This window comes from Eleutherodactylus coqui, chromosome 1 (genome assembly GCF_035609145.1).
Source record: "Eleutherodactylus coqui strain aEleCoq1 chromosome 1, aEleCoq1.hap1, whole genome shotgun sequence".
NCBI lineage: Eukaryota > Metazoa > Chordata > Amphibia > Anura > Eleutherodactylidae > Eleutherodactylus > Eleutherodactylus coqui.
The window spans coordinates 314,028,461-314,055,979 of NC_089837.1; the positions used below are offsets into that span (position 1 = coordinate 314,028,461).

General features: G+C 46.1%; 1 protein-coding gene across 1 annotated transcript; it reads left to right on the forward strand.

Annotated features, from left to right (window-relative positions):
• The first annotated feature begins 1,898 nt into the window (after positions 1-1,898).
• Positions 1,899-27,236, forward strand: PSMB2 (proteasome 20S subunit beta 2). Its single transcript, XM_066574994.1, has 6 exons — positions 1,899-2,088; positions 12,769-12,891; positions 15,693-15,763; positions 22,545-22,707; positions 25,868-25,917; positions 27,035-27,236. The coding sequence occupies exons 1-6, from the start codon at positions 1,998-2,000 to the stop codon at positions 27,134-27,136; spliced, it is 600 nt and encodes a 199-aa protein (XP_066431091.1). The 5' UTR covers positions 1,899-1,997; the 3' UTR covers positions 27,137-27,236.
• The last annotated feature ends 283 nt before the right edge of the window (positions 27,237-27,519 follow it).

A 27,519-nucleotide genomic window follows, 5' to 3' on the forward strand; every position in this document is an offset into this window, starting at 1 on the left:
CATAGAATGCGTGCGAGACTTCATCTTATTTGGTTCAAATATAGACCAGGCTGGAGAATCTATGCCAGAGATAAAACGCAGGATACCATTGGGGTGAAGCGCGATGCTAAACATGGACAAAATCTGGAAAAGTAGGGATATTGGTATAGCAACTAAACGCAGGATAGTGCAAACCACCATTTTCCCCATAGCCATGTATGGATGTGAAAGCTGGACTGCGAAAAAAGCTGATAGAAGGAGGATTGATGCGTTTGAGCTGTGATGCTGGTGAAAGCTGCTGCGTATGTCCTGGACGGCGAGAGTAACAAACAGAGAGGTCCTGAATTGTATAAGACCCAATATATCACTGGAGGCCAAGATGACTGGGCTCAGTCTCACGGATTTTGGCCATGTAATGCACGCAGAGTCGCTAGAAAAATCTATAATGCTTGGACAGATCAGTGGCAAAAGAAGATCCGGCGGCTCAAGAACACTGTTTGCCACTGTGAGCTATAACTACTATTCTTTGTGGATTGCGCCTCATTAACAGTTCACTAATGGTTATGCTAACGGCGCACAGTATAATCACAGGCGAGCAGTGGAGTTACATTGTTCTCTAGTCACAGGTACAGATGCAGTGGCATGGCACCACACAGGCCGGCTGAACACGGGCGATCCAGATTCCATTTACGGAAGCCCCAAGCGGAATCCGGCTCTGACCCTGGCCGGCAACCCTGAGTACCTTGTCTTTTCTGTAATGCGGATGACCGCTGGCGCTCGCCGTCGGTTATGTGCAGTACTGATTTTTTTTTTTTTAAATATCTGTTCTTCCTGCGCTGTCGCTAGGCGATCACATGGGTACTTGCGGCCTATCCACAATGTCAATTGCGGATGGCCAGCGGGTCGGACGGCTTCCATTGACTTCAATGGAAGCTGCCCACACCAAAAAAAGAACATGCTGCGATTTTTCCTCCGCTCACAGAAATTGCAATTAGTTTCCGTGAGTGTGAAGGAAAAAGCTATTTTCCATAGCATGTTTTGAATGGTATTTGCTGCGGACCCTCTGTGTGGACGCTGACCACAGCAAATATCCGGTTGTGTGCAGCCGGCCTTAGGGTAGGGTGAAAGAACGATTGGAGATTGTGTAGGGTGGCTTTGTTTTCCCTTGGATGGGTCTACAGGGTCTTGGGAGACTGCTTAACTGGAGTTGCCCCTGGAGTACTGGGGTGGTTCCAGACCACTACCTTGAGAGAACCTGTATTATGGGCTCAGTAAAGCCTTCGGGAATATTGCTATGCACTGCCAGGATCAATTGAATGGGTTTTCTGGAACTTAAGAGTACCTGCACTTTCACCTTCCTACTCCGCCGGCTTAGTGCTACGCTATATGGGACCATCTTCAGCTGCCGCAGGGGCCCGAAAATGGCTGATGGACAACTCTTTATCTGCATTCACATTTGCAAACACAATATGGGTCCAAAAAACATGCAATTCTGGATGCGCGATGGATTTTTGTTTAGAAGCACGTTACATCACATCTACGTACTTATGTTTTGCGTGAAAAGATTGCAAGTGTTTCCAATAGTTTCAATGGTGAAAAAAAATGTAAAGATCCCAAAAATAGGACAAACATTGATGAAATCAATATGTTATTTTCACACGCGAGTTCTGTCCATATAGCTATTGGGCAGAGCTCAGGTGTTAAAGTCACCCGTGTGAATGCACCCTTAAGAGGTTAAAGTGCATTTGCATGAAAGTGTAGAGGACGCCCCAGTCAAGCTTTCTATATGGGCCCAGCTATCTCTAACTGTATCAATGCCATTCACAGCCTGCAAACCTCGTGTACTTCCGGTCTGCGGTGCTCCACGCACAACTACACTTCCCGGCATCCTCTGCGTGCAGCGGCGCCTGGTGATGACGTAGCTTACCGCGTCGTTGTGTGGGCCTTGAGGTAATTTGCTGTGTAACGTCCAGAGGCGGGCTGAGCAGCAGTAGCAGCACACCGAGAGCTGTACGAGGATGGAGTATCTAATCGGCATCCGGGGTCACGACTACGTGCTGGTGGCGGCGGACACCGTGTGCGCCAATAGCATCATCCAGATGAAGCACGGTGAGTGCGGCCTGCTGTGAGGAGAACAGTGGAGTGCTCTCCATGATACCAGCCTGGCACTGCCAGTGTGCAGCTGCACCCTTGTGCCAGCAGGTACCACTACTGTCCGGCATTAAGAAATGTTCTGTATAAGGCTGGGCTCACGTGAACGGGTTTGGTTGCGGTTCCCGCGATCGCCATCCGCACGGAAGGTCCACTGTAAAGCGCGCCATTGAAAGGCATGTTGTTTCAAATTTTCCTTCCCACCTGCGGGTGCGAATTGTGGATTCCACGAGCAGAAGGAAAGCCGCAGCATGCTCCATTTTAGCGCGGTTTCTGCGCGGACGGCCTTAATAGATGTGTGCGCATGCGAGCGATCCGCAGCCCGGGTGTAACTTGATGGGAATGTAGATAGAATGCCGGCTGGGTGGAGGAGAGATCTTCCGCGCGGACGATACGCTGTGCATCCTTGCGGAAAACCGCACGCATAATCTTTTGCGATTATTTTCCACAAAGTCTCGCAGGTCTTCCGCTGCGCAAATCTGCGTGCAGAATCTGCCCTGTTCGTGTGAGCCCGGCCAAAGGGAAATAAGATGCCTATGCGTGCCAAGTCTGTGCCCGCTGCCCGTGTGATCTCATACCAGGCTGATTCTCTGTAACACAAGGTCCCTGCCACAGTGGTTCCTCCATTGCTGTGTCATCACGGGTGAAGTGTCGCCCCCTCCTTCCAGCATTGGTGAGCCCGGGGCTGATATGCCCATCACGCCTGTGGATGTGTTACTGGGAACCGCTGTCGTACTTCAGAATGACTCCAGCAGAGCTCCGAGTCAGAGGTGGGCCATGGCTGCCACAGGCTGTACACAATCAAGGAGAGCGGCCACTCCTGATGCTGCGGGCAGATAGAAGCGGCGCGGCCCGCCTGGACTCAGCGCTGCGTTGGAGTTAAACTTCAAGGCACATTTGTTCTGAAACACGGCCGCACTTACATAGGGGGAGAGCAGATCTGTCCCGGGCCATGCTGCTCGTGTTTTGGAGATTGTCAACCCGATGACAAGTTCCCTTTAAGGAGACGTACCAGGATGTTCTTGGTAAGAAATATGTAGGAAGATTGGAAAATAAAAATTCCGCAAGCCTTCAGTGCCAGTTTGCGCTGCCGCCACCGCCCTTCCTGCGCCCCTTAGTAACATCACGGAGGTCTCTGGACGGTTACGTGGTGGTGGGATTACTGGAGGACAGAGTTTAGGAGTAGTTTTCACACCATGATACAACTCATGTAAGAATATATCCGGGCTGCACTTACACCGGCGGGCACAGATTCGTCTGACCTGATGGCTGCTTTATAAGATTGCGCAATTCCAAAGGCGCTATAATACTGTGTATCCATCTGAGACATTTGTCAGACATTTAGTCGTTCACCATCCTAAAGGCTCCCCTCCCTTTCAGTTTTGCTTCTTTCAGTTGTGTGATATCCATGCCAGTATCAGCTCTGACAGTATCAGCCATCGTGTCTTTGGCGGCCGGGTCTTCTTTTGCCACTGATCTGTCCAAGCATTATAGATTTTTCTAGTGATTCTGCTCGCATTACATGGCCAAAATCCGTGAGTCTGAGCCCGGTCATCTTCCCCTCCAGTGATATATCGGGTCTTATATGATTCAGGACTTCTCTGTTTGTTTGTTACTCTCGCTGTCCAGGACATACGCAGCAGCTTTCGCCAGCACCACAGCTCAAACGCATCAATCCTCCTAGCAGCGGTTTTCGCAGTTCAGCTTTCACATCCATACATGGCAATGGGGAAAACGGTGGTTTGCACTATCCTGCGTTTAGTTACTATACTGATATCCCTACTTTTCCAGATTTCGTCCATGTTTAGCATTGCGCTTTGCCCCAATGGTATCCTGCGTTTAATCTCTGGGATAGATTCTAGAGCCAAGGAAGATGAAGTCTTGCACGCATTCTACGGCTTTGTTGTCAATTTTGATTTAAATTTGGCCATTTTTTGCAGTTGTCATAATTTTAGTTTTCTTTAAATTCAGGTAGAGGCCCATTCTTTCACTTTCAGTTTTAATCTTATATATCAGCTGCTTCAGACCTGCTTCTGTTTCTGCAGAGTTGTGTCATCAGCATAACAGAGATTGTTGGTTTCTGCCACCTGAGACATATCAACTGCAAATTCAATTGCGATGGGGGGGGGGGGGGGGGCAAGGCTTTCGCATTTACAGGTTTCCGCATGATTTCCACAGGACCAGCGGCAGCAGCAGCAGCGGCCCTATTGAAAACACTGGGAGAAGATCGTGATCTCCTACCGCTCCTGGAATGGAAGGAACCCCCGCAGGGATGCGAGGCTGTTTCCTTGTTAAAACGCCTCATATTCAGGGGTTTTTAGAGGGATTGCAATGAATCACAGCCCTATACGGATCATGCCAGTGTGCAGGAGCTCTAATTGTAGCATTGATACGTGTAGGGGCTTATGCCACTCTCCAATCACGGTACAACGCTCCCATTGATTTCAATAGGGCCTCACAGACCTGCACTTGAACACAACGTTTTCTAACGCCACAATTTTCAAGCGCTGTCTGCTGTATTTTGGCACATTTTTGCACTTTTTAGCGAAGCTCATCACCAATCAGGATGGGATGTGTAAAAATACCAAAACAAAACACCATGCTAGAGAGTGGCCTAATTCATACAAACACATTTGTGTTACATATTGTGTGTGTACAGTTGGCAGGGACAACACATAGTAAATAGAATCGGTCGTGAAAAAAGAGGCAACATGCCCTATTTTGGTGCGAATTACCCAACAATTAGCCCGTATTAAACATAATTGGCCATTGAAATCAAAGGGCTCATGCTTGCATGTTTTTTATGCAAATACTCAGGACATACATGTACAAAAAAATACAGTAAAATATACACTCCTACAGCACAGATGTGCAGGCCTAAGAAATTCCTATATCAGAGCAAAAGGATAATTTATTCTGAAAAACTGACCCTCTGCACGGAGGCTCTAGTACCCTGTTGTACCGCCTCTAGCTTGGATACAAGATGTGATATGGACAGGCATGGAGGCTCTAGTACCCTGTTGTACCGCCTCTAGCTTGGATGTAAGATGTGATACAGGTGAGCATGGAGGCTCTAGTAGTACCCTGTTGTACCGCCTCTAGCTTGGATGTAAGATGTGATACTGGTGGGCATGGAGGATCTAGTAACCTGTTGTACCGCCTCTAGCTTGGATATAAGATGTGATACATGCGGGCATGGAGGCTGTAGTACCCTGCTGTACCACCTCTAGCTTGGGTGTAAGATGTGATACGGGTGGGCATGGAGGCTCTAGTACCCTGTTGTACCGCCTCTAGCGTAGATACAAGATGTGATACAGGTGGGCATGGAGGCTCTAGTACCCTGTTGTACCGCCTCTGGCTTGGATGTAAGATGTGATACAGGTGGGCATGGAGGCTCTAGTACCCTATTGTACCGCCTCTAGCTTGGATGTAAGATGTGATACAGGTGGGCATGGAGGCTCTAGTACCCTGTTGTACCGCCTCTAGCTTGGATGTAAGATGTGATACAGGTGGGCATGGAGGCTCTAGTACCCTGTTGTACCGCCTCTGGCTTGGATGTAAGATGTGATGCATACAAGTTCTGTATGGTGTCCTGCAGCATATCAGTCCACATTTGCTGTAACTGAGCCTCTAGATCGTGCAGAATTGTAGGCTGTCCTACATTGGCTTTCCAGATGGTCCCATATATGTTCTATTGGTGATAAATCTGGCGATCGGGCAGCCGCAGAAGTGTGATAATGTTGTGGAGACATTCCTGTGACCCCCCTGTGTGTGCGGCCGAGCATTATCATGCTGCCTCTTGGAAGCCGCCATGAGAGGAACACGTGGCTGCAGGAAGTCCTGAACATATCGCTGAGCTGTCATTGTCCCTGGGGTGTAACAATGGTGCCACCTGTCTCTGGATGGTGGACCACGTGACAGTTGGAGCTGCTCATGCTTGTTGGACCATCCTCTCTACTGGCGGTCTATCGGGGGTGTCCTATGTCCGATCACCTTGTGTGCTCTCATCCACTGAACCAGAAATTGTAGGTGGTAGGTTTTATTTTTTTTTCCCCCCAAGAATGTAGTTTGTAGGAGTTGTGTAAACACCAGAGCCATTTACTATTCAGGGGTATCTCTCCTCTCTGATGCCACCCAGAGCACCCATTGTATTGGGCTTAAGAGATGGGACCTGGCAGACATCTATGGATGGAATTACTTTAAAAGAGTTTTTTTGGGGGAAAAAAAGGATAAAAGGACGCCCTGTGTTTTGTGCTGGAGCTGCGGGCATGACATATGCCATAGGGCAGGAGTGTCAAACTCCTTTTCACCAAGGGCCGCATCAGCATTATGGTAGCCTTCAAAAGGGCCTTTTAGAAGGGCCCATTCAAACAGGCATATTTGTGCTCCATGGTTTTAACACTCGTAACACAGACCTCTTTAACCCCTTAAGGACCAGGCACTTTTTAGGGATTTTACCCATGTGGTGGTTTTACTGCCCTATTTTTTTTCCTTCAGCTACCAAAATAATTTTTGCTGCGTTTATTTTTCCGTGACACATAGGAGTATATTTTTAGTTTCTTTTTTACTGACACTTTTAGCTGCTTTATTGGGGGTAAAAAGCTTAAAAAATGATTTTTTAACATTTATAGTAAGGTTTTTTTTTTTTTTAATTAGTATATTTACGCTAAAATAAAGTATGGGAATGGGTTCCTTATCTTGTTTTGCATGTTTTGATATATACTATGTATGGTTTTGGTTGGCATCGGCTTTGGGTTTTATTTTTGAGGGCTTATTCAGACGACCATATATCGGGCGCGTACTCACGCCGGCCGATATACGGAGTCCCTCTCTGCAGCGGGAGAAGGCTGGAAGAGCCAGGAGCAGTGCTCTGAGCTCCCACCCCCTCTCCACTCTCTCTCCACCCCTCTGCACTATTTGCAATGAGAGGAGGTGGAATGGGGGGGGTGGAAACTTAGCCCCGCCCCTGCCCCGCCTCCTCTCATTGCAAATAGTGCAGAGGGGCAGAGAGAGGAGGCAGAGAGGGTGCGGAAGCTCAGAACACTGCTCCTGGCTCTTCCAGCCTCCTCCGCCGTATATAGGCTGGGCGTGAAAACTCGGCCGATATACGGTCATCTGAATAAGCCCTCATGTATATATTTTTATTTTATTCTGCAATTTTTTTACTTATGTTATTATATTTTTTACTATGTATGTCCCTCATGACATCATATAAGACCTCTAGGTGACGTTCACATGGTCGTTTTTTCTTTTTTTTTATTTGACGCTTTTCCACTGTAGCTGAGCATCCATAGGAGCCCCAGTTACAGAGTAAAACATCTCCTGTAGTGATAATAGTCACTGGCAGAGGTGATCAGGGTCTGCTATGACCCTGCAGCTCTGCTGTGACAGAGGATCCTGGCGATCACGTGATCACCGGCTCACGTAGTGGAAGTTACACTTTCACTTGTTAGTACATAGCGCTCATTGAGCGCTGTGTACTCGGGAAAGGAGAAGGCAGAAGTGGTTAGAAACCCCTCTTGCCTTCTCCTCGAGGTTATCAGCTGTGTCTAACAACTGACAACCCAACCTGCTTCTAATTGATTGCAGAAGAAGGGGCTTTTAATCCCACGTCGTATTTTTATTTTTTAATCCGATCAGCTGGGATTAAAGCCCAGGACCAAGCACTGTAAATTTACTTTGCTTGGTCCTTAATGGGTTAAACCTGATTGATTTGCATTGGGGTATTTAGACCTGCATTTTTCACATGTATATTTTGCATGCATGAAGAAAAATTTCAGCCTTTCCCTTTTTGGTCTATACTTTGAACCGAAAATGCCCATTAAAGTCAATGGAATTGTGTAAATATGTAGTGACTGCGCATGATATGAGCGTATTCATTGCATACTTACACATGGAGGCAGGAGAAATTCACGGGACCAAAATGTAATTAATTCGTGGGCAAAAAAAAAAAATGCAAGAAGGAACCAAATATGCAGTGAATATACGTTTCGGTTTGTGCACCATGGCCCTAGAGGAACTCCAGCTGATACACTATTGGGCCTTCTGCAAAGGGAAGCTGGTGTAACTACATTGTAGATGTGTGCTGTGGGTGGGACTTCTTTCCTTTCTTCTAGACCAGTGTTCCCCAACTCCAGTCCTCAGGGACCACCAACAGGTCATGTTTTCAGGATTTCCTCAGTATTGCACAGGTGATGTAATTATTGTCGGTTCCTCAGACATTGCCTCAGGTATTCTTACTATAGGATATCCTGAAAGTATGACCTGTTGGTGGTCCCTGAGGACTGGAGTTGGGGACCCCTGTTCTAGACTACCTAATTTTAGAGACCCTGTTTGATTGCCTGGCTGACATGGCATGCTTTTCTACATGCAGCATTGCTTATATGCTTTTTCTGCACCACTGTTCTGTGAAGGGGGTATTTATTCTTGTGTACTACCGTGGAAAGGTTCAAAGGGGTTTTCCCACACCATAATTATTATTTAAAAAGTGTCCCCCACTCACTAACTACCCCACACCCCCAGATACCTTGAGATCCATCTTGCACTCTCGAAGGTTTGGGAGAGCGTCAGCTGCTCTGTTCACATGTACAGTCCCAGGGCATCTACTCAATATGATCAGGTGTGCCGCCTCTACTGCTCAGCAATATCTGGTCCCATCCCTGCCCTCCTGTTAGTAGGATCACTGTTGACGTCCCCACACATGGACGTGACCGGAAGGAAGCTCACTAGGCCAATGAACATGATGCCGGCCGAAGAGTGAAAAAACAAATGGGGGCAGCACCCTGCGACCGGACAAGAAAGACGCCATTCCTTGCAGAGCAGGTGGTCATTGTGTATTGTAAAGTTGCTGCAGCATTGGGCCAGACGTTAATGAGCCAAGTAGTAAAGGTCCTGGAATACCCTACTAACAGTGCGGTTGGCACCATCAGACTGCGGCCCGGTTCACACTATGGGTTCATGCTGGGTTATGCTTCTTGTTTGGGATTTGTTGTCCGGATAGAATTGTGTGAAGGCTAAGCTGTGTGATTTCATCGGCACGACTGCTTCACTGAAATTGCAGTTGGGTGTCGTGTAGCTGTAGTCCAGCGCCTATCTGCCATGTAAGAGCCGAGCACTAGGCGGATGATGGTACCCGGCAGCCCCGAGCACATCTACGGAGTAGATCCACATTTGAGTACAGAACGTAGTACACATGCGGATAAGCTGGAGCTGTGACTCGCTCGATAAAGCTGAAGTGAAGAAAACAAACCAGTCTAGTCTTCCTGCTTTCTCTTCATATCCGTCATCTGCAAAGTCCCCGAACTTCTCTGATTTTGCATAATCACTTTAATTGTCTCTTGTCTGTAAGCAATAAGCTGTAAAGTGCAGGCCATCAGCCATACATCAGGCCTATAGTGGAAGCAGTCCATGTGCACATGGTTGTATATGACTGACTCTTGATCTCCATGCACAATGCCTATGCATTCATAGGGAGTGCATTGTATACCTTTGCAACCCATGACAGCCGTGCTGGGTCCAGCCAAAATAAGCCCAGGGGTCCTGCTTTGATCGTCAGTATCTTGAGCTAGGGATATGACTGCACACAGCCATCAGCATTTTGCATCCTATTCACACAGTGTACATGTGCAGTATATTCTTCTAATAAATAGAATTTTCGCTTTATGCCCAGAAAACCTCCTTTTAAATTTGACCTGCAGCACATAAAGCTTGAGCAAGAATTCACACCTCAGATTTTAGCCCTTACGATGTGAAAGGTAAAATCCATGGTGAAGTTCCCAGGTAGCGTGAAGCTTGCAGGTTGGAGTGCTCATGGCGGAGCTTAATGATCTCTGAACACAGGACGGCGACATAATGGGTGGTAGTTGCAGAGCAGAGTGGTCCATCGGAGTAGTGTCTCAGCCACACCGAGCTGCCCGGCAATACAACCTGAAGGACAACCTGACAGCAAACAGAATACCTTTTTATCTTCTTGTATTGCTGCAGATGTTCCACAGAGAGATCTATCTATCCGTTTAGTCGGGGCGACTCTTGACACTTTAGGGATCAGCCCTCCCAACGCTGTTCTGTTTTGTACGGGTTCTATCAGTTCGATCATTTGCATGTTGGTGTCGGCTTTGATGGTATCCAGCCAACGTGTTGTTTTGCCGCTGACCACTTCAATCATATAGATGTTTCTAATGAATTGGCTCACATTATGTGGCCGAATTATGAGAGTCTCTGTTTTGTAATTTTGCCCTCCAATGAAATCTTTGGTTTGATGCGGTCTAGGACTATTTTGTTTGTGATCTTGGCGGTCTAAGGAATTCATAGACGTTTCTCCTGTACCGTTAGCAGCTGTTGTCATGATGTTGGTTTTCTTGATATTCAAGTACAGGCCTGCTTTTTCACTTCCTCCTTTAACTTCTAGTATCAGTTGTTCAAGATCTCTCTGACTTTCTGCCAGCAAGATTGTATCATCCGCAAATCAGAGATTGTTGATGGTTCTTCCACCGATCTGAACTCCGATGTTGGATTGAATTGCATTGCCTCAAGATCGCCTCTGCATGCGGGGGATAAAATGCAGCCTTGGCATACACCTTTTTTGATTCGGAAGTCCTGACCATAGCCTCTTCGTCCCGGGATCCCCATTTTTCTTAGGCATCGCCATAGCTTGTCGTGTTCACTGTAATCGATAAACCATATTACACCTCCTTCTGGTATTCCCAGGCCTTTTCCATGATCCCTCGGAGATTTGCAATTTGGTCTCTTGTTCCTCTTCCTTTGCGAGATCTGGCCTGTGAATCGGGGAGTTCCTGCTCCACTATCGCCATCATGCATTTTTGTATGATCTTCAGTAGCCTTTCTCTTGCATGCAATATTAATGCTATTGTTTGAGCATTCTCAGGGGTTGCCTTTTTTTTGGAAGCTGCACAAAACTGACCTTGCCCGATCTTTTGGTCACTATTTGGTTTTCATGTTAGCGCCTGAACTGGCAGGGACCTGAGCAACAACTTACTTAGCTTTTGGAGCGTAGATTTTGCGGGAATAATTCTTGAACGTCTTGTTACATTTCTAGAGCCCCTTAAGGTACCCGGTACCAATATTTCCCCCCCCCCCCCCAACTGACTTGCCAAACTATCAGCCCACTTATTTGAAGCCACACTGTCTTGGTGTATTCATGGAGTGTCAATTTGTAATGTGTTGGTGTATCAAGTTGTGGGAACTACATCAGGGCTTCATTTGGGGTGGGATTAGCAATTCCCTCTGTTGCTCGAGTTTTATTTTTCCAGTGTTCACCTTACAGTATAAATGAAGCGTTAACCTTATTCTGCGGGTCAGAGTGGGGCTTTGTGGATGAGTAGCTTAACCCTTTCCTGACCAGGGCTGATTGATGCTACTGTGTCCAGCTCACAGTCTGCAGTTCTGGTATTCCCACTTTCAAAAAATCATAACTTTTGAATTTTTCCAGTGACCCATCTACATGTAAGCTGGCATCATTTTGGGACCGGTTGTTTTTATGGTGTTCATGGTGCAGTAAAAATGGCATGTTCCTATTCTGTGGGTAATACGATTACAGTCTAACCAAATTTATATAGTTTATGTAATACGACTTTAAAAGATTTTTCTTTTAAATTCCTTTGTCACATTGTTTTGACCCTCGTAACTTTATTTTGCTGGAATGGGCTATGTGAGGGCTCCATTTTGTGGGTTAACATGTGATTTTGATTGGTGCCATTTTGGGGTACATAGCACTTTTTAATTTCTCCTGGATACAGGGTAACTAAAAAGTGCAATTCTGGTGTTTTGTTTTTTTTCTAATGAGATTCACCGTGCATGATTGATTAATGCAATAAATTGGGCATTTATGGATGCAGTGATGCTGATTATTTTTATTTTATTTATTTTTAAACCTTTTTGTAGTTTTGTTTTTTTAGCCCCTGCAGTGAACTTGAACCTGTTGATCACTTATACAGTATAATGCAATACTAGGGAAAACGGCATTAATGTGAAGAAACCCATTGCAAACCATGAGCTTCACATACGTGTGTTTTCTCGCTTGATCTTTGTCATCCAGCGGCCTAAAGGTATATTGGAGGGGCTAAGAGGAAACTCTGAAATGTCATGGAATCATCTAATCAAAGCCCAGACCTCAATCTAATTGGGAATGTGTGGCATGACAGAAGATTGCTGTACATCAACACAATTCCTCTAAGGCCGGTCTCACACGGACAGGTCAGATTCTGCAGCGGAATCTGTCCCTGACCGACGACCCTGCATACCCGAATTATCTTTCATGTGGATGACGCAGAAGCTCGCCATCGGTCATTCACAGTAGAGATTTTTTTTATATATATTTGTATTTCCTGAATAGGTTGGAAAAAAGATTGGAAAAAAATAAAACAGAGTTTTTAATTTGTGGCCATTTTGCCCAGCTCTACTTCATATCTTACTTATATCCTCAGTAAACATTTAGAAACTAGCCATATGATGTTCTAGTTAAGTAGTGGTGCGTCGGACCTGTTGGGTGAGGCCTATAGACGTACTGTAGGCTGTAATGCAGCATCCTGTAGGGACATTCCTGATGGCTGTCCTCTTCCCAGCATGCTCTATGCTGCCCCCATGCCAGTGGCTGACTGTAAAACTACTTTCTCCCAACAGATGCAGACAAAATGTTCAAGATGAGTGAGAAGATCCTCCTCCTGTGTGTGGGGGAGGCCGGGGACACTGTGCAGTTTGCAGAATACATCCAGAAGAACGTGCAGCTGTACAAAATGAGGAACGGTGAGTTGGCTTTACATGTTTGGAATAATAGATCTCAATTACAGTCAGGTGATGCGATGTGACACCAGGTACAAAGTGTCATTGTAGACACGTAACCTGCAGCCGCAAATGTAACCGGTTTTATATATTAGTGTTCCTGATGGCCGTATTGTAATGTATCTGGGGGAGTAAGGACTCACTCACGCAGGCGTATGTTGCCCACGTAATACACGGTGCTTAAATCCCATTGATTTCTATTGGGCCACTCACACCCGCGGGGTTTTTCTTCCACCAATATAGTCAGTGGGGATTTAAGTTATGTACATGTGTATTTGCTGTGTACTGCATATTTTACATGCATAATACCTGGGACACAACAGCCCTAAGATGAACACCCCTTAATAAATTTGGCACATCTTTTGCTGTGGGACAGAAAAACTACATCTATACCAGCTATGAGCTACACTAGCTGTATAATATTTGGAAGAATAATTCTATTTATTTTGCTAACTTTTTTTTACAAGTTTGTCTCCTCACTGCAAACATTGTGCATGCATGATGGAGGATCACTGTAGATCAGGGGTGTCAAACTCATTTTCACCGAGGGCCACATCGGGCTTATGGTGACCTTCAAAGGGCCGATTGTAAGACAGTATAGTAAGGGCCTGTTCACACAAGCGCATTTGCGTACATAATATGCAGTGAATAGAGGCCATTGATTTCAATGAGTTCAGTCACATGATGTACATTTTCACACAGCATGACCTATTTTGTTGCGTACTACGCACCCCAATAGGCCATTGAAGTGAATGGGCCGTGCAAATATGTAGTGAATGCGCAGAAAACCTATGTATTCACTGCATATTTGGGCACCATCTCAGTGGGCCCATCAGCGTTCTTTTTTCCGTGCCCAAATATGCAGGCATTAGCAATTTTTGATTGCGCAAATACACAGCGTATTTGTGCTACCGAAATACCCATGTGAACAAGCCCTAATAGTGACCCCCCAGCAGCCACTATTAACCCCCCCTCTCAGCAGCCACCATTAACCCCCCCTCTCAGCCACCATTAACCCCTCTCCTCCAGCAGCCACCATTAACCCCTCTCCTCCAGCAGCCACCATTAACCCCTCTCCTCCAGCAGCCACCATTAACCCCTCTCCTCCAGCAGCCACCATTAACCCCTCTCCTCCAGCAGCCACCATTAACCCCTCTCCTCCAGCAGCCACCATTAACCCCTCTCCTCCAGCAGCCACCATTAACCCCCCTCCTCCAGCAGCCACCATTAACCCCCCCCATAGCCACCATTAACCCCCCCGTAGCTACCATTGACCCCCCCTCTCAGCAGCCACCATTGACCCCCCCTCTCAGCAGCCACCATTGACCCCCCCCTCTCAGCAGCCACCATTGACCCCCCCCTCTCAGCAGCCACCATTGACCCCCCTTCTCAGCAGCCACCATTAACCCCCCTTCTCAGCAGCCACCATTAACCCCCCCTTCTCAGCAGCCACCATTAACCCCCCCTTCTCAGCAGCCACCATTAACCCCCCCTTCTCAGCAGCCACCATTAACCCCCCCTTCTCAGCAGCCACCATTAACCCCCCCTTCTCAGCAGCCACCATTAACCCCCCCTTCTCAGCAGCCACCATTAACCCCCCCTTCTCAGCAGCCACCATTAACCCCCCCTTCTCAGCAGCCACCATTAACCCCCCCTTCTCAGCAGCCACCATTAACCCCCCCTTCTCAGCAGCCACCATTAACCCCCCCTTCTCAGCAGCCACCATTAACCCCCCCTTCTCAGCAGCCACCATTAACCCCCCCCTCTCAGCAGCCACCATTAACCCCCCCCCCCTCTCAGCAGCCACCATTAACCCCCCCCTCTCAGCAGCCACCATTAACCCCCCCCTCTCAGCAGCCACCATTAACCCCCCCCCTCTCAGCAGCCACCATTAACCCCCCCCCTCTCAGCAGCCACCATTAACCCCCCCCTCTCAGCAGCCACCATTAACCCCCCCCCTCTCAGCAGCCACCATTAACCCCCCCTCTCAGCAGCCACCATTAACCCCCCCCTCTCAGCAGCCACCATTAACCCCCCCTCTCAGCAGCCATTATTAACCCCCCCTCTCAGCAGCCATTATTAACCCCCCCTCTCAGCAGCCATTATTAACCCCCCCTCTCAGCAGCCATTATTAACCCCCCCTCTCAGCAGCCATTATTAACCCCCCCTCTCAGCAGCCATTATTAACCCCCCCCTCTCAGCAGCCATTATTAACCCCCCCTCTCAGCAGCCACCATTAACCCCCCCTCTCAGCAGCCACCATTAACCCCCCCTCTCAGCAGCCACCATTAACCCCCGCCCAGCAGCAACCATTAACACCCCCCCCCAGCAGCAACCATTAACCCCCCCCCCAGCAGCCACCATTAGCCCCCCTAAACCACATACTTACCTCCTCCTTGCTGTCTGCGCTGCTTCCCCTCCGCTCACATATTAACATTTTCCACATCACTTCTGCCCTATTCAGCAGTTCCAGCAGCCTGATTGGTTGTTTGGGTTGGCTGATTCACCAAACAACCAATCAGGTTGCTGGAATTGCTGAATAGGGCAGAAGTGTTGTGAAAAATGTTAATATGCCAGCGGGGAGCTGCAGCACCCCAGCTGGTAATAGCTTAGTGGTGAGCAGCGTCGGCACGCCGCGGGCCACATGAAACGAGGCAGCGGGCCGGATTCGGCCCGCGGGCCTTGTGTTTGACACATGTGCTGTAGATGAAGATGATAATGATGATGATCCTAAAGTTACCAGTCTACCTGTTCTTTTGTTTTAGGCTATGAATTGTCTCCCTCAGCAGCTGCAAACTTCACACGAAGAAATCTAGCTGACTATTTGAGAAGTAGGGTGAGTTTCAAAGGATTTTGACATGTATGTTTAAGGGTAATGCTAAATGGATCGTCTGTCATGTCGCCGAAAATTGCACCAAGCTTATCTATGGCCTTACCCTAGGCGCATTGGTAGACTGCAAAACTGGAAGACAGAGCTTGAAAGGAAATCTGCTTTTAAACAACAATTTCCAGCACTCAGTTTATAAGAATAATCCCCGATTTGGAGCGTTTTCAATTGATTTGTGTTTTGTCAATTCATGCAGTTAAGAGAAAGTAGTTCTTTGCTTTTGTTGTTTTGCTGTTTCTGTGGTTTGCCATAAGATGTTTTCTCTGGTGGTTTTCTCCTCTTTGCAAGCAGCAGCCTGTGTATGGAGAGAACAGCATGCCTCCCCTGTGCCCTCTTCACAGTATTAGTAGTGTTAGTGTGGTGCTCGCATGACCTCAAGAAACAGATGGTGCAGGTAAAGCTGTGATTTTTAAGTATCCTGTCTCCCAAGTGCTGAAATCCATTTGCTATACACACCAAAAGTTAATAATGCTAACGAGGGTAATTGAACACTCGTTTTGGCAAACACATTTAGTAGGATGTGACATGGTGCCACGTTCCATCTCCTCCGCTTTATTCATAGTCATGGCCACCCTCCCCCTGTCTCCATAGAAGACCTGATTTGCCCCTGTCTGCCTTCATGTGCCCACACTCGCCCCACCTGTTCCAGATGGGCAACTCAGTAGGGGGACACTGGCAGAGGCAGATGTGTTTGCATGTCGGAGATGCAGCTCTGTGCCACTGCAGATGGTGATGCCTGGGAGGGAGTGGGATGTGTAAACCATTGTTAGAGATCACTGACACAGCGCAGTATAGCTGCTCACAATGTAACTAATCTACCTTCTCTGCCTGCTGACCTTTGTAGGCTAACACTAATAAGCAAGTGCTAGGGGGGTAGGGGTAAATGGGCAGGTGACTTTTTTTTTTTTTAAAGAAAGTGTCTATATCTATGTGCTACACAAGGAGGACCTGTAAAATGTCCAGAGTCATTTAACTGGATAAGTCATTTCCATCTGTTCAGTTGCACCATACTGCTAGATTAGGATGATGTGTGGTTATATGCAGTTTCTGGTGAAATTGCAGATAATTCACAGTACGATCTCATTGGGCGGTCACTGCCGTGTAGCCTTAATCTTTACATGTAGCTTCACTTTGGAGAGAGAAGCTTTCATCACCAGGGGCCTTGTTGCCCAGTTTAATTCCATTGTTCCTCCACATAAACCTCACTTGTGCCTTACAGTAAAATAGTCCCGTCCTTTGTGCCCTCACAGTGATAGCTGCCCACTTTGTAATAGTACACAGTAAAAATTCCTCATTTGTACCCCCTGCAAAGTAATAATGCCCTCTCTGTGCCCCACACCAGTAGTTGTCCCTATCTGTACCCTCACACAGTAATAATACTCACTTTTGGCCCCATTTGTGACACGGTATTAGTGCTCCTCGAAGTAATAGTGGTCCTTCTGTACCCTCACAAAGTAATGTTGGCCCCGATCATCACCCCCCAACAAGGTAAGTGGTCCCCTGTTTCCTATGCACACAATAATGGCAGTCACCTGTGTTGCCCCACCACTAAATAAGGGGTTCATCTCTGTGTTGATCTAATCCCCTTTAAGATTATAGTCGCCCCTTGTGTGTACCCTGTTTGTCTTGTACCTTCAGATTTCCACGCGGCACTGTGTGCAGCCTGCATCCTCCTCCCATCTCCACTCCCCTCCTTAGAGATATACTAGCAGAATCAAAGCGAGTGAGGGGAGGATATTGTAGGCTGCACACAGTGCCATCTACCAGCATGGCTGAGGAGCGCTTTGTGATAAATTAGTGTAAAGATCTGAAGGTATCTGACAAGGTTAGTGTGACCCCCCCCCCCCCTCCTCCCCCCAGGTTTAGGGACCCAGTCCCAATTGCAGACATTGCAACTCCTATAGCTACGCCACAGTTGATGACCTTTAAGACAAGGAGGCTGTATAGTAGTACATGGAGTCTCCATATGGCTCTGTACGCAGCTATACTATGCATGTTGCAGTACTTCTAGTGGAGAATAGTTTTGTACATACAGCATTTAGTGTGCTATGCCACTTACTGACATCAGAGGCCTACCGGCATACAGTCCGGTCATACTCGCCCCCCCCCCCTGTGTACCAACCAGAGCCTCTCTATGGTCGTGTACATGCGGCCTGAATGCTATTCTGTGCAGCTTGGCCTTGTGCGTTCCCGTTAAGCACTATTGCCTGCCTCCAGTGTACAGGTTTGGATGCTTGTCTTTAACCAGTGCTGACACAGTTGCAGTATGACAGGTGTAAATTTCCCAGCCCTACGTGTCTCTCTCGGGGATCTGAGACTGAGACAGCGTTGCTGTCTCACTCCTGAACAGAGATGTGCTAAACAGCAAGTACCTGCTGAGTGCAGAGGAGTTGTAGGATCAGCAAAAGGCGCTCAAGTTCAGACTTTTGGCAGGGGTATCTATATAAAGTTGAGCCCTCCTAGATAACCATAGGAAGCATCGCATACTGGGAGTGATGGGGAACAATGGCATTATTTCATGCATGGACAGAAGAGGTCAATGAATTCTGCCTGTAGGAAATAAAACATTTGTACTTTTTAAGTCTATTGAAATGTAGACTAGACATAAATGATGATGGGTATACTATACCAACGGGCAAGCAGGAGGATGTTGTGTTTCTTATTGCAGCCACACTGTGGAGGTTCCTGGACATTGTCCTCTCAGGGGTAGGCCGCCTGCAGATGGCGAAAATTCCACGGCGGGATTTCCCGCGGAATTTCCGCCCCTGGAAGCTGCCATAGGATTGCGTTAACAAACGTAATCCTATGCAGACGGACGCACAGCAAATAAATCGCGGCATGTTCTTTTTCAGAAACGTCACTCGCCGGCTCCGCTCTGCACATGTGCAGGCAGTCGGCACATGAAAGAGCCGGGGCCGCGGGAGCAGGCGAGTGTCACGCTGCTCTCTGCAGATGCTCGGGTCGGGTCCCACTGCGAGAATTCTCGCAGCCGGATCCGACCCGGCCATTTGCAGGCGGCCGTACATGTAGCTCTCGGAGCCATGTATACCAGTGACCTGTGGGGGTACTGACGTTACGGTCAGACACTAGACTAAGGAGTATGTCATTAGTTGTCTCTTGGGTTATGGTCCTATAACACACTTAGATAAAGTAATAGCCCCAGCTGTCTCCTCATCATTCTTTTTTACTCTTAACACCTTTGCTGGATATAGTACTTATTAATGTCTCCTAATTTCTGAAACTTGGTAAAATGAATGTATTGAAAGTAACCTTCTCCTTTGTAGTAATGATATGCGCCCTTTTTGTTTATTGCCTCTTCCCTATCTGCATATGTAGCGAGCGCCCTGAAACGCCATGCATTTTACATTGTATTAGCAATGAGGCAGGGATGTGCCAACTTTTGACCTAGGTTGAATAACATTGTGCCCCCGCCCTTGTGTGTGGCACTTGCCCTGGCTTCCTGCTGTGTTGTCTCCTTCCTGTTCTCTCTTTCCCCACGTTTGTTACTGTTATTTTGCCTTCCGCCAGATGTCTCACCGCTGTCAGTCACCACCCCGATGCCGTCTCGCCGTACGGCTTGTCTTTTGTCACCACCACACCCCTGGAACTGAGAAGTCGCTGGAATTTCACGCTTTGCTAAATCAGAAACGCACTTTAGTGCTGTAGAGCAAATAATGGGATGCAGAAGCTTGTTTTAGGTTAGATTCTATATAAATAGCACATTTTCTTTTTGTCTCATAGAGCTTTCCATCGGCCTGTTAAATGCGACCTGTTGGTACCAGACATATCTCTTGTTTAGTTGGGGGGGCCGAGTGTGTGCGAACTACCTATTCTTCACCGTCGATGTATTTACAAACCATTATTGGCCTTATCAGTGCAATGAAATGATGTTCTTGTGTCAGGTTTTGCAAAGTCTGCAAATGGCAGTGAGATCGATCTAGTTTTCGGAAAGCTGGGAAGCCCCCGGTACGACCGTGATTACAGGGCCCATATTAGTTAACCTGCCTAGGTGTAGTTCTGTATGGACCACCCAGAATGCATCAGTAGCTAGGTTTACCATTCAGGTGTCTTGTGTGACCACTGTTGGAGGAGCTGTAATGGAAATCTTGCCAGTCACCCAGCTTTCCCAGTAAGTTAGAAAGAAATTGATAAAGAAAATGGGAAGGTTTCCATTTGTGAGTTCTTCTATAATGTAGGAGGAGACTGGAGTGTTGATCGTGCGTCTGTAGTTAGATGCAGAACCGTATGCGGTCAGTATCACTCCGCTGTTTCCGGTTTTGAATGGGTAAAACTCCGACCGTTCATCCCTTGTGTGTCAAGAGGAAATCTGACAGGGTAACTGGCACAGATGTATTGGTTTAATTAAAACTGCCTCACACCCTTTTATTTATGCCTGAGCTTCTCACACATGCAGAAAGCTGGCATCTCGAGAGTCGCACAAACCTTTAGCGAGACATCTCCTGCGCCGCTCTTTAAACACTGAGATCCCCCCCTCCCCATTCCTCCTCCTGTTAATTGTGACTGCGTCTCGGATGTGTAGGCATAAATAAATGTTAGAGCGGCTAATTAAATTAAAGTATCTGGGGAGCGGTGGCTAGAACTGCAACATCTTCTGCCCAGTGCACAATCCACGGCCGGCCTGGCTGTCGCGGGCATTTTCTACTAACACCCGCAGCCATGTGCTGTTATTTCCTTCTCAAATGCAGATCTTCTTGGTTGCTTGTTTTTTTTCACATTTATTCTTTTAGCTAACAAACTTAAACTAATGGCTTGATTGCCAAGTTGATCCATAGTGTATTAGCTATGTGTAATGGGGAAAGGCCCCGTGATATGTACATTAAACCCCCCCCCTTTTTTTAATTTGACATAGATTTAATTTATATACCAAGACGTCCTTGTGTGCGCGGTACAAACGCCCACTTCTATTACATGGATGACCATTCATTTATATTATTAGAATAGCTTATATGGCACCAACATATATCCGCAGCACTTTACAAGTCTGACCGGGGCATGAACAGACAAAATAAGGTGTAACCTACAGTATTGGACCAATAGATGATTTAAATAATAGGGAGGAGGGCCTTGGGGTATCTTTAATGGAACGATTTATCATTCGCACAGGCAAATGATGACAGATTGCTCGTGCAGTCTGTTTATACAGGCAGATAAATTGGTCGGAAGTTGTTCGTTCACCATACCAGTGAACGAGAAGGACTGAACAATCCATATTTAAACAATTAGCGAACGAGCGAACCATGATTTTCAGGTTTGCATGAAATGAACAAATGATAGACGAGTGAATTATCATTCCTCATTCAATCATTGGCAGTGTTTATACTGAACGATTGCTTAGATTCGCACGGTCCTGTGATGTGTTTATCTTTTTTAGTGATGATGATTCTGTGTAAAAGCACCTTTCGTCACAGGAGCTTACAGTCTGAGGAACGAGGGCTGACACCAGAGGCTCACGTGCTTGTCCTGTACAATGGACCAGTCTTCGTTTAGATTGGGTACTATACATAAAGCTGAATGAGTTGGTCACCACCTGGTATCTATATATGTACAAATGTAAGGTGTAGGGGATGCTGTGCGGTGAGGGGCTCGGGATCCAATAGAGAATGTAGAAGAGAGGTAGATGGGCTCCCTAATCTAATTCTTCTCTATGTCTGTGGGTGTCGGTGTTAGTATTATTGTCACTGCATTGGTTGCTATCCACTATAAAATACAATTTGAATTCCTCCCCCTCATCCATACGGCCCTCCACACTGACGCACCGCCCTATGTCTCCTTCACAGTACTGGTGAATGTGAACAACTAAACGATCGCTCTTCACATACAGCAACGTGCGAACAATTAGTTTTATGCCGGCATAAAATGAACAAAAGGAGCAGATAGTGAATTCTCATTCATTGTTCAATCGGCTGTGTTCGTGCTGAACTGAACTATTCTCTTTCAAATTCACATGATCCAATGATTTTTTTTGAACGATAATTGTTCTGTATTAAAGGGTCTTAAGTTCCTCCATAATCCAAATCTCCCATCTCTGACTCTTCCAAGCTGCACCCCATATGATTGGATAATTTCCAATATCCACAGTATTATCCGTGCTCTAAAAAGACATCCGCTAATCTAATTCTTCTGTCTCTTTTCTACTTTCTTCGAACCTGCCCCTCTTCATTCTACTGTATCCCCCACACTCCAGGCACCTCATATTTGTACATACATTATTTATACTACCTTCTATAAAAGATGGATAGAGCATTGTGCAGAACAAGCACTTGTACCTCTTATGTCTCCCCTATTTCCTTGTAGATTGTAAGCTCTTGCAAACCAGGCACTCAATCCTATTCAGATTATTAGTTGATTTACTACTGTATGTAATGTCTGATCTTGTCTGTTCATTCTCCCTTTGATTTGGAAAGTGCTGCGGGGTATACCGACGTTATATGAAGATTATTACTATGACCCATCTGATGGGTAACATTGCCATTCTTTTTTGAAAGTGAAAGTGTGTGTAAACTGCTCCACCCAGACTGTGAAGCCAAGCGTATACCAAGCGTTATCAGAAATATTCAATGTTGCTAGTTTACAGGCACGCGGGTGGTTTCCAGAACAGGGCGAGCCACCGTCCATGGCAAAGCTTGGCCCTGGAAACGGAGATATAAATTTACGATGCATTTATAGTAGTCTAAATAGCATGTTCTAATGTGAGTCCGTTTCTTTGCAGACCCCTTACCATGTTAACTTGCTGCTGGCTGGATACGACGAACATGATGGACCTTCCCTGTATTACATGGATTATCTAGCAGCTCTGGCAAAGGCACCTTTTGCAGCTCACGGCTATGGAGCCTACCTCACTCTCAGCATCCTGGACCGCTACTACAAGCCAGGTAGGATGAGCAATGAGCTTTGAACTTGCGGAGGGGGATTGTAGAACGGGCCTCAAATGATCTTGATCGCCAACACCTGCTGGCGATGGAAGCTTGTAACACAATAAGTTAACTCTAAGGCCGGCTTCACTAGAGAGACCCCAGAGACCCCAATACTTACCTCCGGATCCCGCGTCCTACGTCCCGTACGACGCTTCGGCGCGCATGCGCAATAGAGCGTGTGACGCGTTGGCCGTGTCATGTGACACGTCCACAGTGTCACATGACGCGCCGGCCGCGTCATATACCGCGGCTGCGGTAGGCGGGGAAGCGGTTTCACACTATCTTCCGCTGTATTATGAGGCGGAAATCCGTCTGTGGGAAGGAGCCCTAAGGTTGGGGTCACAGGGGGCGGAATTCTCGCAGAATGGCCACACCAAAAAAACCATGAGAATTCCGCTGGAAAAGTGCAGCCGTGGGTAAAATGCAGCTAAGGGCCGCGGGTTTTGGAGTGCTTTCGCCGTCGGCATTCCAGTGTGGCATTCTCTCCCCGATAGAGAGGAGAGAGGCCGCTATGGAAACGATAAAAGAATTGACATGCTACGGAATTGAATTCCGCACCGCATGTCTGTTTTCGTGCGGCTTGGCCGCACCGTGTGGATGAGATTTTTGCAAAATCTCGCCCACTTTGCTGGCTATTCCCAGGATTAGGACCTGCGGGCAGAATCGCAGTGCGGACTTTACGCACGGCAATTCCGCCCCTGTGTGAACCCAGCCTAAAAGGGGTTGAATACAAGAGGGTGGTTCCTGTAATACAAATGGATAAACTCAGTCTCCCCTGCAGTGTAGCAGGCACCATGTTCATGAACACGGCACATGTGACGGCACCTGCAACGTCTTGTGGTTTGTTTTTTCTAATCAGAAACGTTGGCCAGCCTTTTCCTGACACAATTAGCGGTGTTGTAAACAGCGGCAGAGGGGCTTCACCACTATGATGATTGGCCCGGGAGGCGTATTTTTTAATAATGCCAGAAATCTGATGTAAATACGTTGATAAATCTGTTTTAAACAAAACATCTTGTACTTCTCTAGTGCAGTTATAGAGTCATGATTTCAAAGTGACTTCTGACTGCGTTCTGAAGCTCCTTGTCTTCCCCTTTATCACTAGTGAGGTAGTGGAGAGGAGTCGGTTTAGAGAAGTTGCTTTGCTATGCAACCCTCCAAACATGTTACCGCAGTGCTGAGAAGTTAGTGTGATAACACCCTCACCTTGCTGGGGCGCAGCGTGCAGAGTACCCCCTGGTGGGACCTTGGCATCACCTACACCCTCCCTCAGGTCTCTTTCTCTGTCATGCTACCAGTCATTGCTTGTTTTCAGCACCCTTTAAATGCTGGATGCTGTGCTTATACGCTTACATGTCAATGGTGCATTGTCCTGCACTGGCCTAAATGGCGCAGCTTATTAATGTAGAGGAGTAATGAATGACAGCCACCCATTGGATGATTGAAGTTACGTATTACCCTGTTCTATATATTTGTACCTTCTGCCATTGTGTACCTTCATTTTTTTAGAGCCGAGTGTCATGTTTTCCCCACCAGCATAACCCATTAGCTTGTAGCTTGTTGGCAGCATTTGTCACATGCGGAACATGTTTCTTTCTCATAAAAGTTAGAGGGAGGGGGGAACAAGTTTATGGCTTTCGTTCCAAACGTGTGCTCTTCATTATGGGGACAAACCTGCGGTTTCCTATGAAAGAGTTATTCATTTTTTTTTTTTTTGTAAAATAATCCCCCAGACTGTTCCTGCTACTTAGGGAAGCAATTGCTTTCTCTTAAATTTTCGTTACCATAGACTCTTATCCTGTTATCCTACGGGAATAATGGGTCCAGATTAGGAATTGATAGCTTCTCTTTTCAGCTCTTTTTTTGATATAGCGGGGCACATGAAAGCTGTAGGTACCAATATACTCTTTACAGAAAAAAAAGCATATAATCTGACATTTCCTCCAGGAGACGCTGACCATTTAGACGTGTTGAGCCTAGTAATAGGGACAGGACGAGGAGGTGCATTGTCTGCACCCCTGGAAGGAGCGGTGTTCTATCACGGTTGAGGTCTGCAGTTAAGTACATTACTTTTAAATCTCACTTCTAAAATTGTAGACTACTACATATTGAAGGGCGAAAAATCACTGCAACTTGGCTGGATTTAAACCACCATTATCTTTTCTTTTTGTTAACTTCCTCTTTTTTTAACAAATTATGAAGGTTTCACATCTGCGCTGAAGATTCCGTTTTCCTGCAGGAAAGGTGAAGCCCCGTAGTCGGACAGCTCCTTCTCTAGACAGCAGTGGTCAGACCCCATTGACTATAATGGTGTTTACCCGCTTTCCACCCGGCTGCCTAGTTTTGGGATGAAAGTAAAACTACACTAGCACTTTTTCTTCCAGTATTTGCAGCTGACTGAAGGTTCCAACCCAGATGTGAAGCCACCCTTAATAAGCTTTCTTTTAGCCTTACACTGCCAAGCTTGTATGTGCCCTTTGTCTGATTTAGGGAGGACAGTTTTGAGAAGATGACCATTTACACATCTAATCACCGACTGCACTCACTCGGGATGATTGCTAATTCTTTGTGTCTGGATTGCTGAGACTTTTTGGTGTATTTAGTTCTAGAGATGTGATTATATGTGCACATAGACATGGCATGTATAACTTGTACTTTTATTTTTAGGAAGTTTTGGGCCTCTGACTCTGATTTAGGTCAACCTGAATTGGTATATGTTTAAAAAAAAACAATACTAAAACATTACGCCATGGTGCAAATTTTTCCAAGGAAGGCCCCCATGACTGTAACCTGATGCTCAACATTACAAAATGTATTGTCTCTCCTTTCAGAAAATATAATCAGCGCACATGTTGTGTGTGTGTGTGTGTGTGTATATAAAATGTGTAATATTTTTTTTTTTTTTTACATTATATATGTGTGTTTGCTAAGAGTGCAAAATTGGGTATCTTCATCATTTGTGGTGTATCCACATAAGAGACTTAACTCGGCCTAGTCAATTATCTGTTATACAATTGTATATGATTTTTTGCTTCAGCTTTGTGTTGTTGGCACCTTGTTTCTTCTCGCAAGCCCACATCTTCTTTCCTTTGACAGTCTGGTTTATTTTTCATTCTAGATCTTACACGGGAAGAGGCAGTAGAGCTTCTAAAGAAATGTATTGCAGAGGTAAGCAAACTGCTTGAAATCTGTAGGAGATGGTTTTTGTATTTTCTAGCCGGTCAGAATCTGTTCGAGGACTTGTCTAGTCCTCATGTCAATGGGGCCAGCTGTAACCCTGCTGTCATCAATGATGTCTCCCGGCTCCCTGTTCCCTCATACAGGCTCCTCTTAGTTTTGGTGTGAATGTGTCAGGTGGGCGGTCCCCACAACTCACTGGTAATCAAGTCTGACATCACCCATTAGTAGTGGACAGTGGGTACCACCCACCTGACACATTCACAGCTCTGAGAACTGAAACTAAGATGTCTTATGTGGAAACAGGAGGAAGTGGAGGGAAAAGAGAGGCTGTATTCAGAGGGCCACAATTGGAAAGCTATACTGCCGACCCCATGAAATAAGAGCAAAACAGGTCGTCTACATTTGTATAGTGTTTTTCTAAGTTTACTACAGTGCTAGTCATATGAAAATGAGGGGCAGGGGCTCGTACAACAAGAGCTGGAGGAGTGGGGGGATAGTAAAGTTAGGAAACTTGATGAGAATTCCTGTAGCATCCCTTGGAGATGATTTGGAAATTTGCCATCAGATGGACAATGGACTGATTATCTTAATCTACTTTGTCCAATAGCGTTATAAACCATATAAAACCTAAAGATCGTTCAGTACAAAAATGAAAATATGCTGCCGGTGCACTTTAGTTTCTCATTGGCTGGTCTTAAAGTAAACATCACAACCAGCTGCTGGCCAATAATAAATCCAATGTTTTTGATAGATTGTTTGCCCATGGCTGGGATTCAAATTGTAAATGTTGGCTATGTTGTAGTGCTGCTAGTCTAGGACAACCATATATACTGTTCTCTTTTCTCCTTATTAACCAGTCGTAAAAACCAATATATACTATATCTTTTGTGTTTAAGGGGCACGACACCTACTCTCCTGAAAGCTTTTCTTATAAGTTCAGTTTTTTTTGCCTAGTCATAATATTTGTGTTTACCTGCATAATTCGATGTTAACAATCTGCCTATTTTAGCCTATAACCCAGTTTCTGACTCATTTACATGCAGGCATTCACACGTTTTAGAAGGAGCAGCTTGCTTATGCACACCTTTTTTTTATTGTCTTTCAGATCCAAAAGCGGTTTATTCTGAGTCTTCCTTCGTTCACTGTGAGGGTCATTGACAAGGATGGGATCCATGACTTAGAGTCCATTCCTGCATCATGTGTATAATAATCCATTTTCCCATGTCCTTTTAAATTTTACTTTGAATTTTTTCACTTTTGAAAATAGTATGAAAGTTTCGCAATAAATTACGGGACTGCAACAAAAATGTTGTGAGTGTTATGCTTAAAGCCTATTGTGGCTAAGATGAGAATACACATTTGTATGCCGCAGCCACCGGTGGCCAGGATTGCAGAAACTGTTGTACTGACTGTTCTATGCTGTTTCCGTAACTCTCATAAAAGTGAATAGGAGTTGTGGAACTTTGTATCCTAGTGAGCTGTGTTTCCATGATTCCTGTTCACTTCTATGGGAGTTAGAGAAATTCATTTTTTCCATAATCATGACTATCAGACTTTTATTTTTTTTTCCTATCTTGAAAAAGTGAAGAA

Excerpts from the sequence above, each read along its gene's own strand:
- PSMB2 (XM_066574994.1), top strand. The coding sequence starts at position 1,998 with ATGGAGTATCTAATCGGCATCCGGGGTCACGACTACGTGCTGGTGGCG. Across the intron at positions 12,892-15,692 it reads GCTGTACAAAATGAGGAACG|GCTATGAATTGTCTCCCTCA; the intron begins GTGAGTTGGCTT and ends CTTTTGTTTTAG. Across the intron at positions 15,764-22,544 it reads CTGACTATTTGAGAAGTAGG|ACCCCTTACCATGTTAACTT; the intron begins GTGAGTTTCAAA and ends GTTTCTTTGCAG.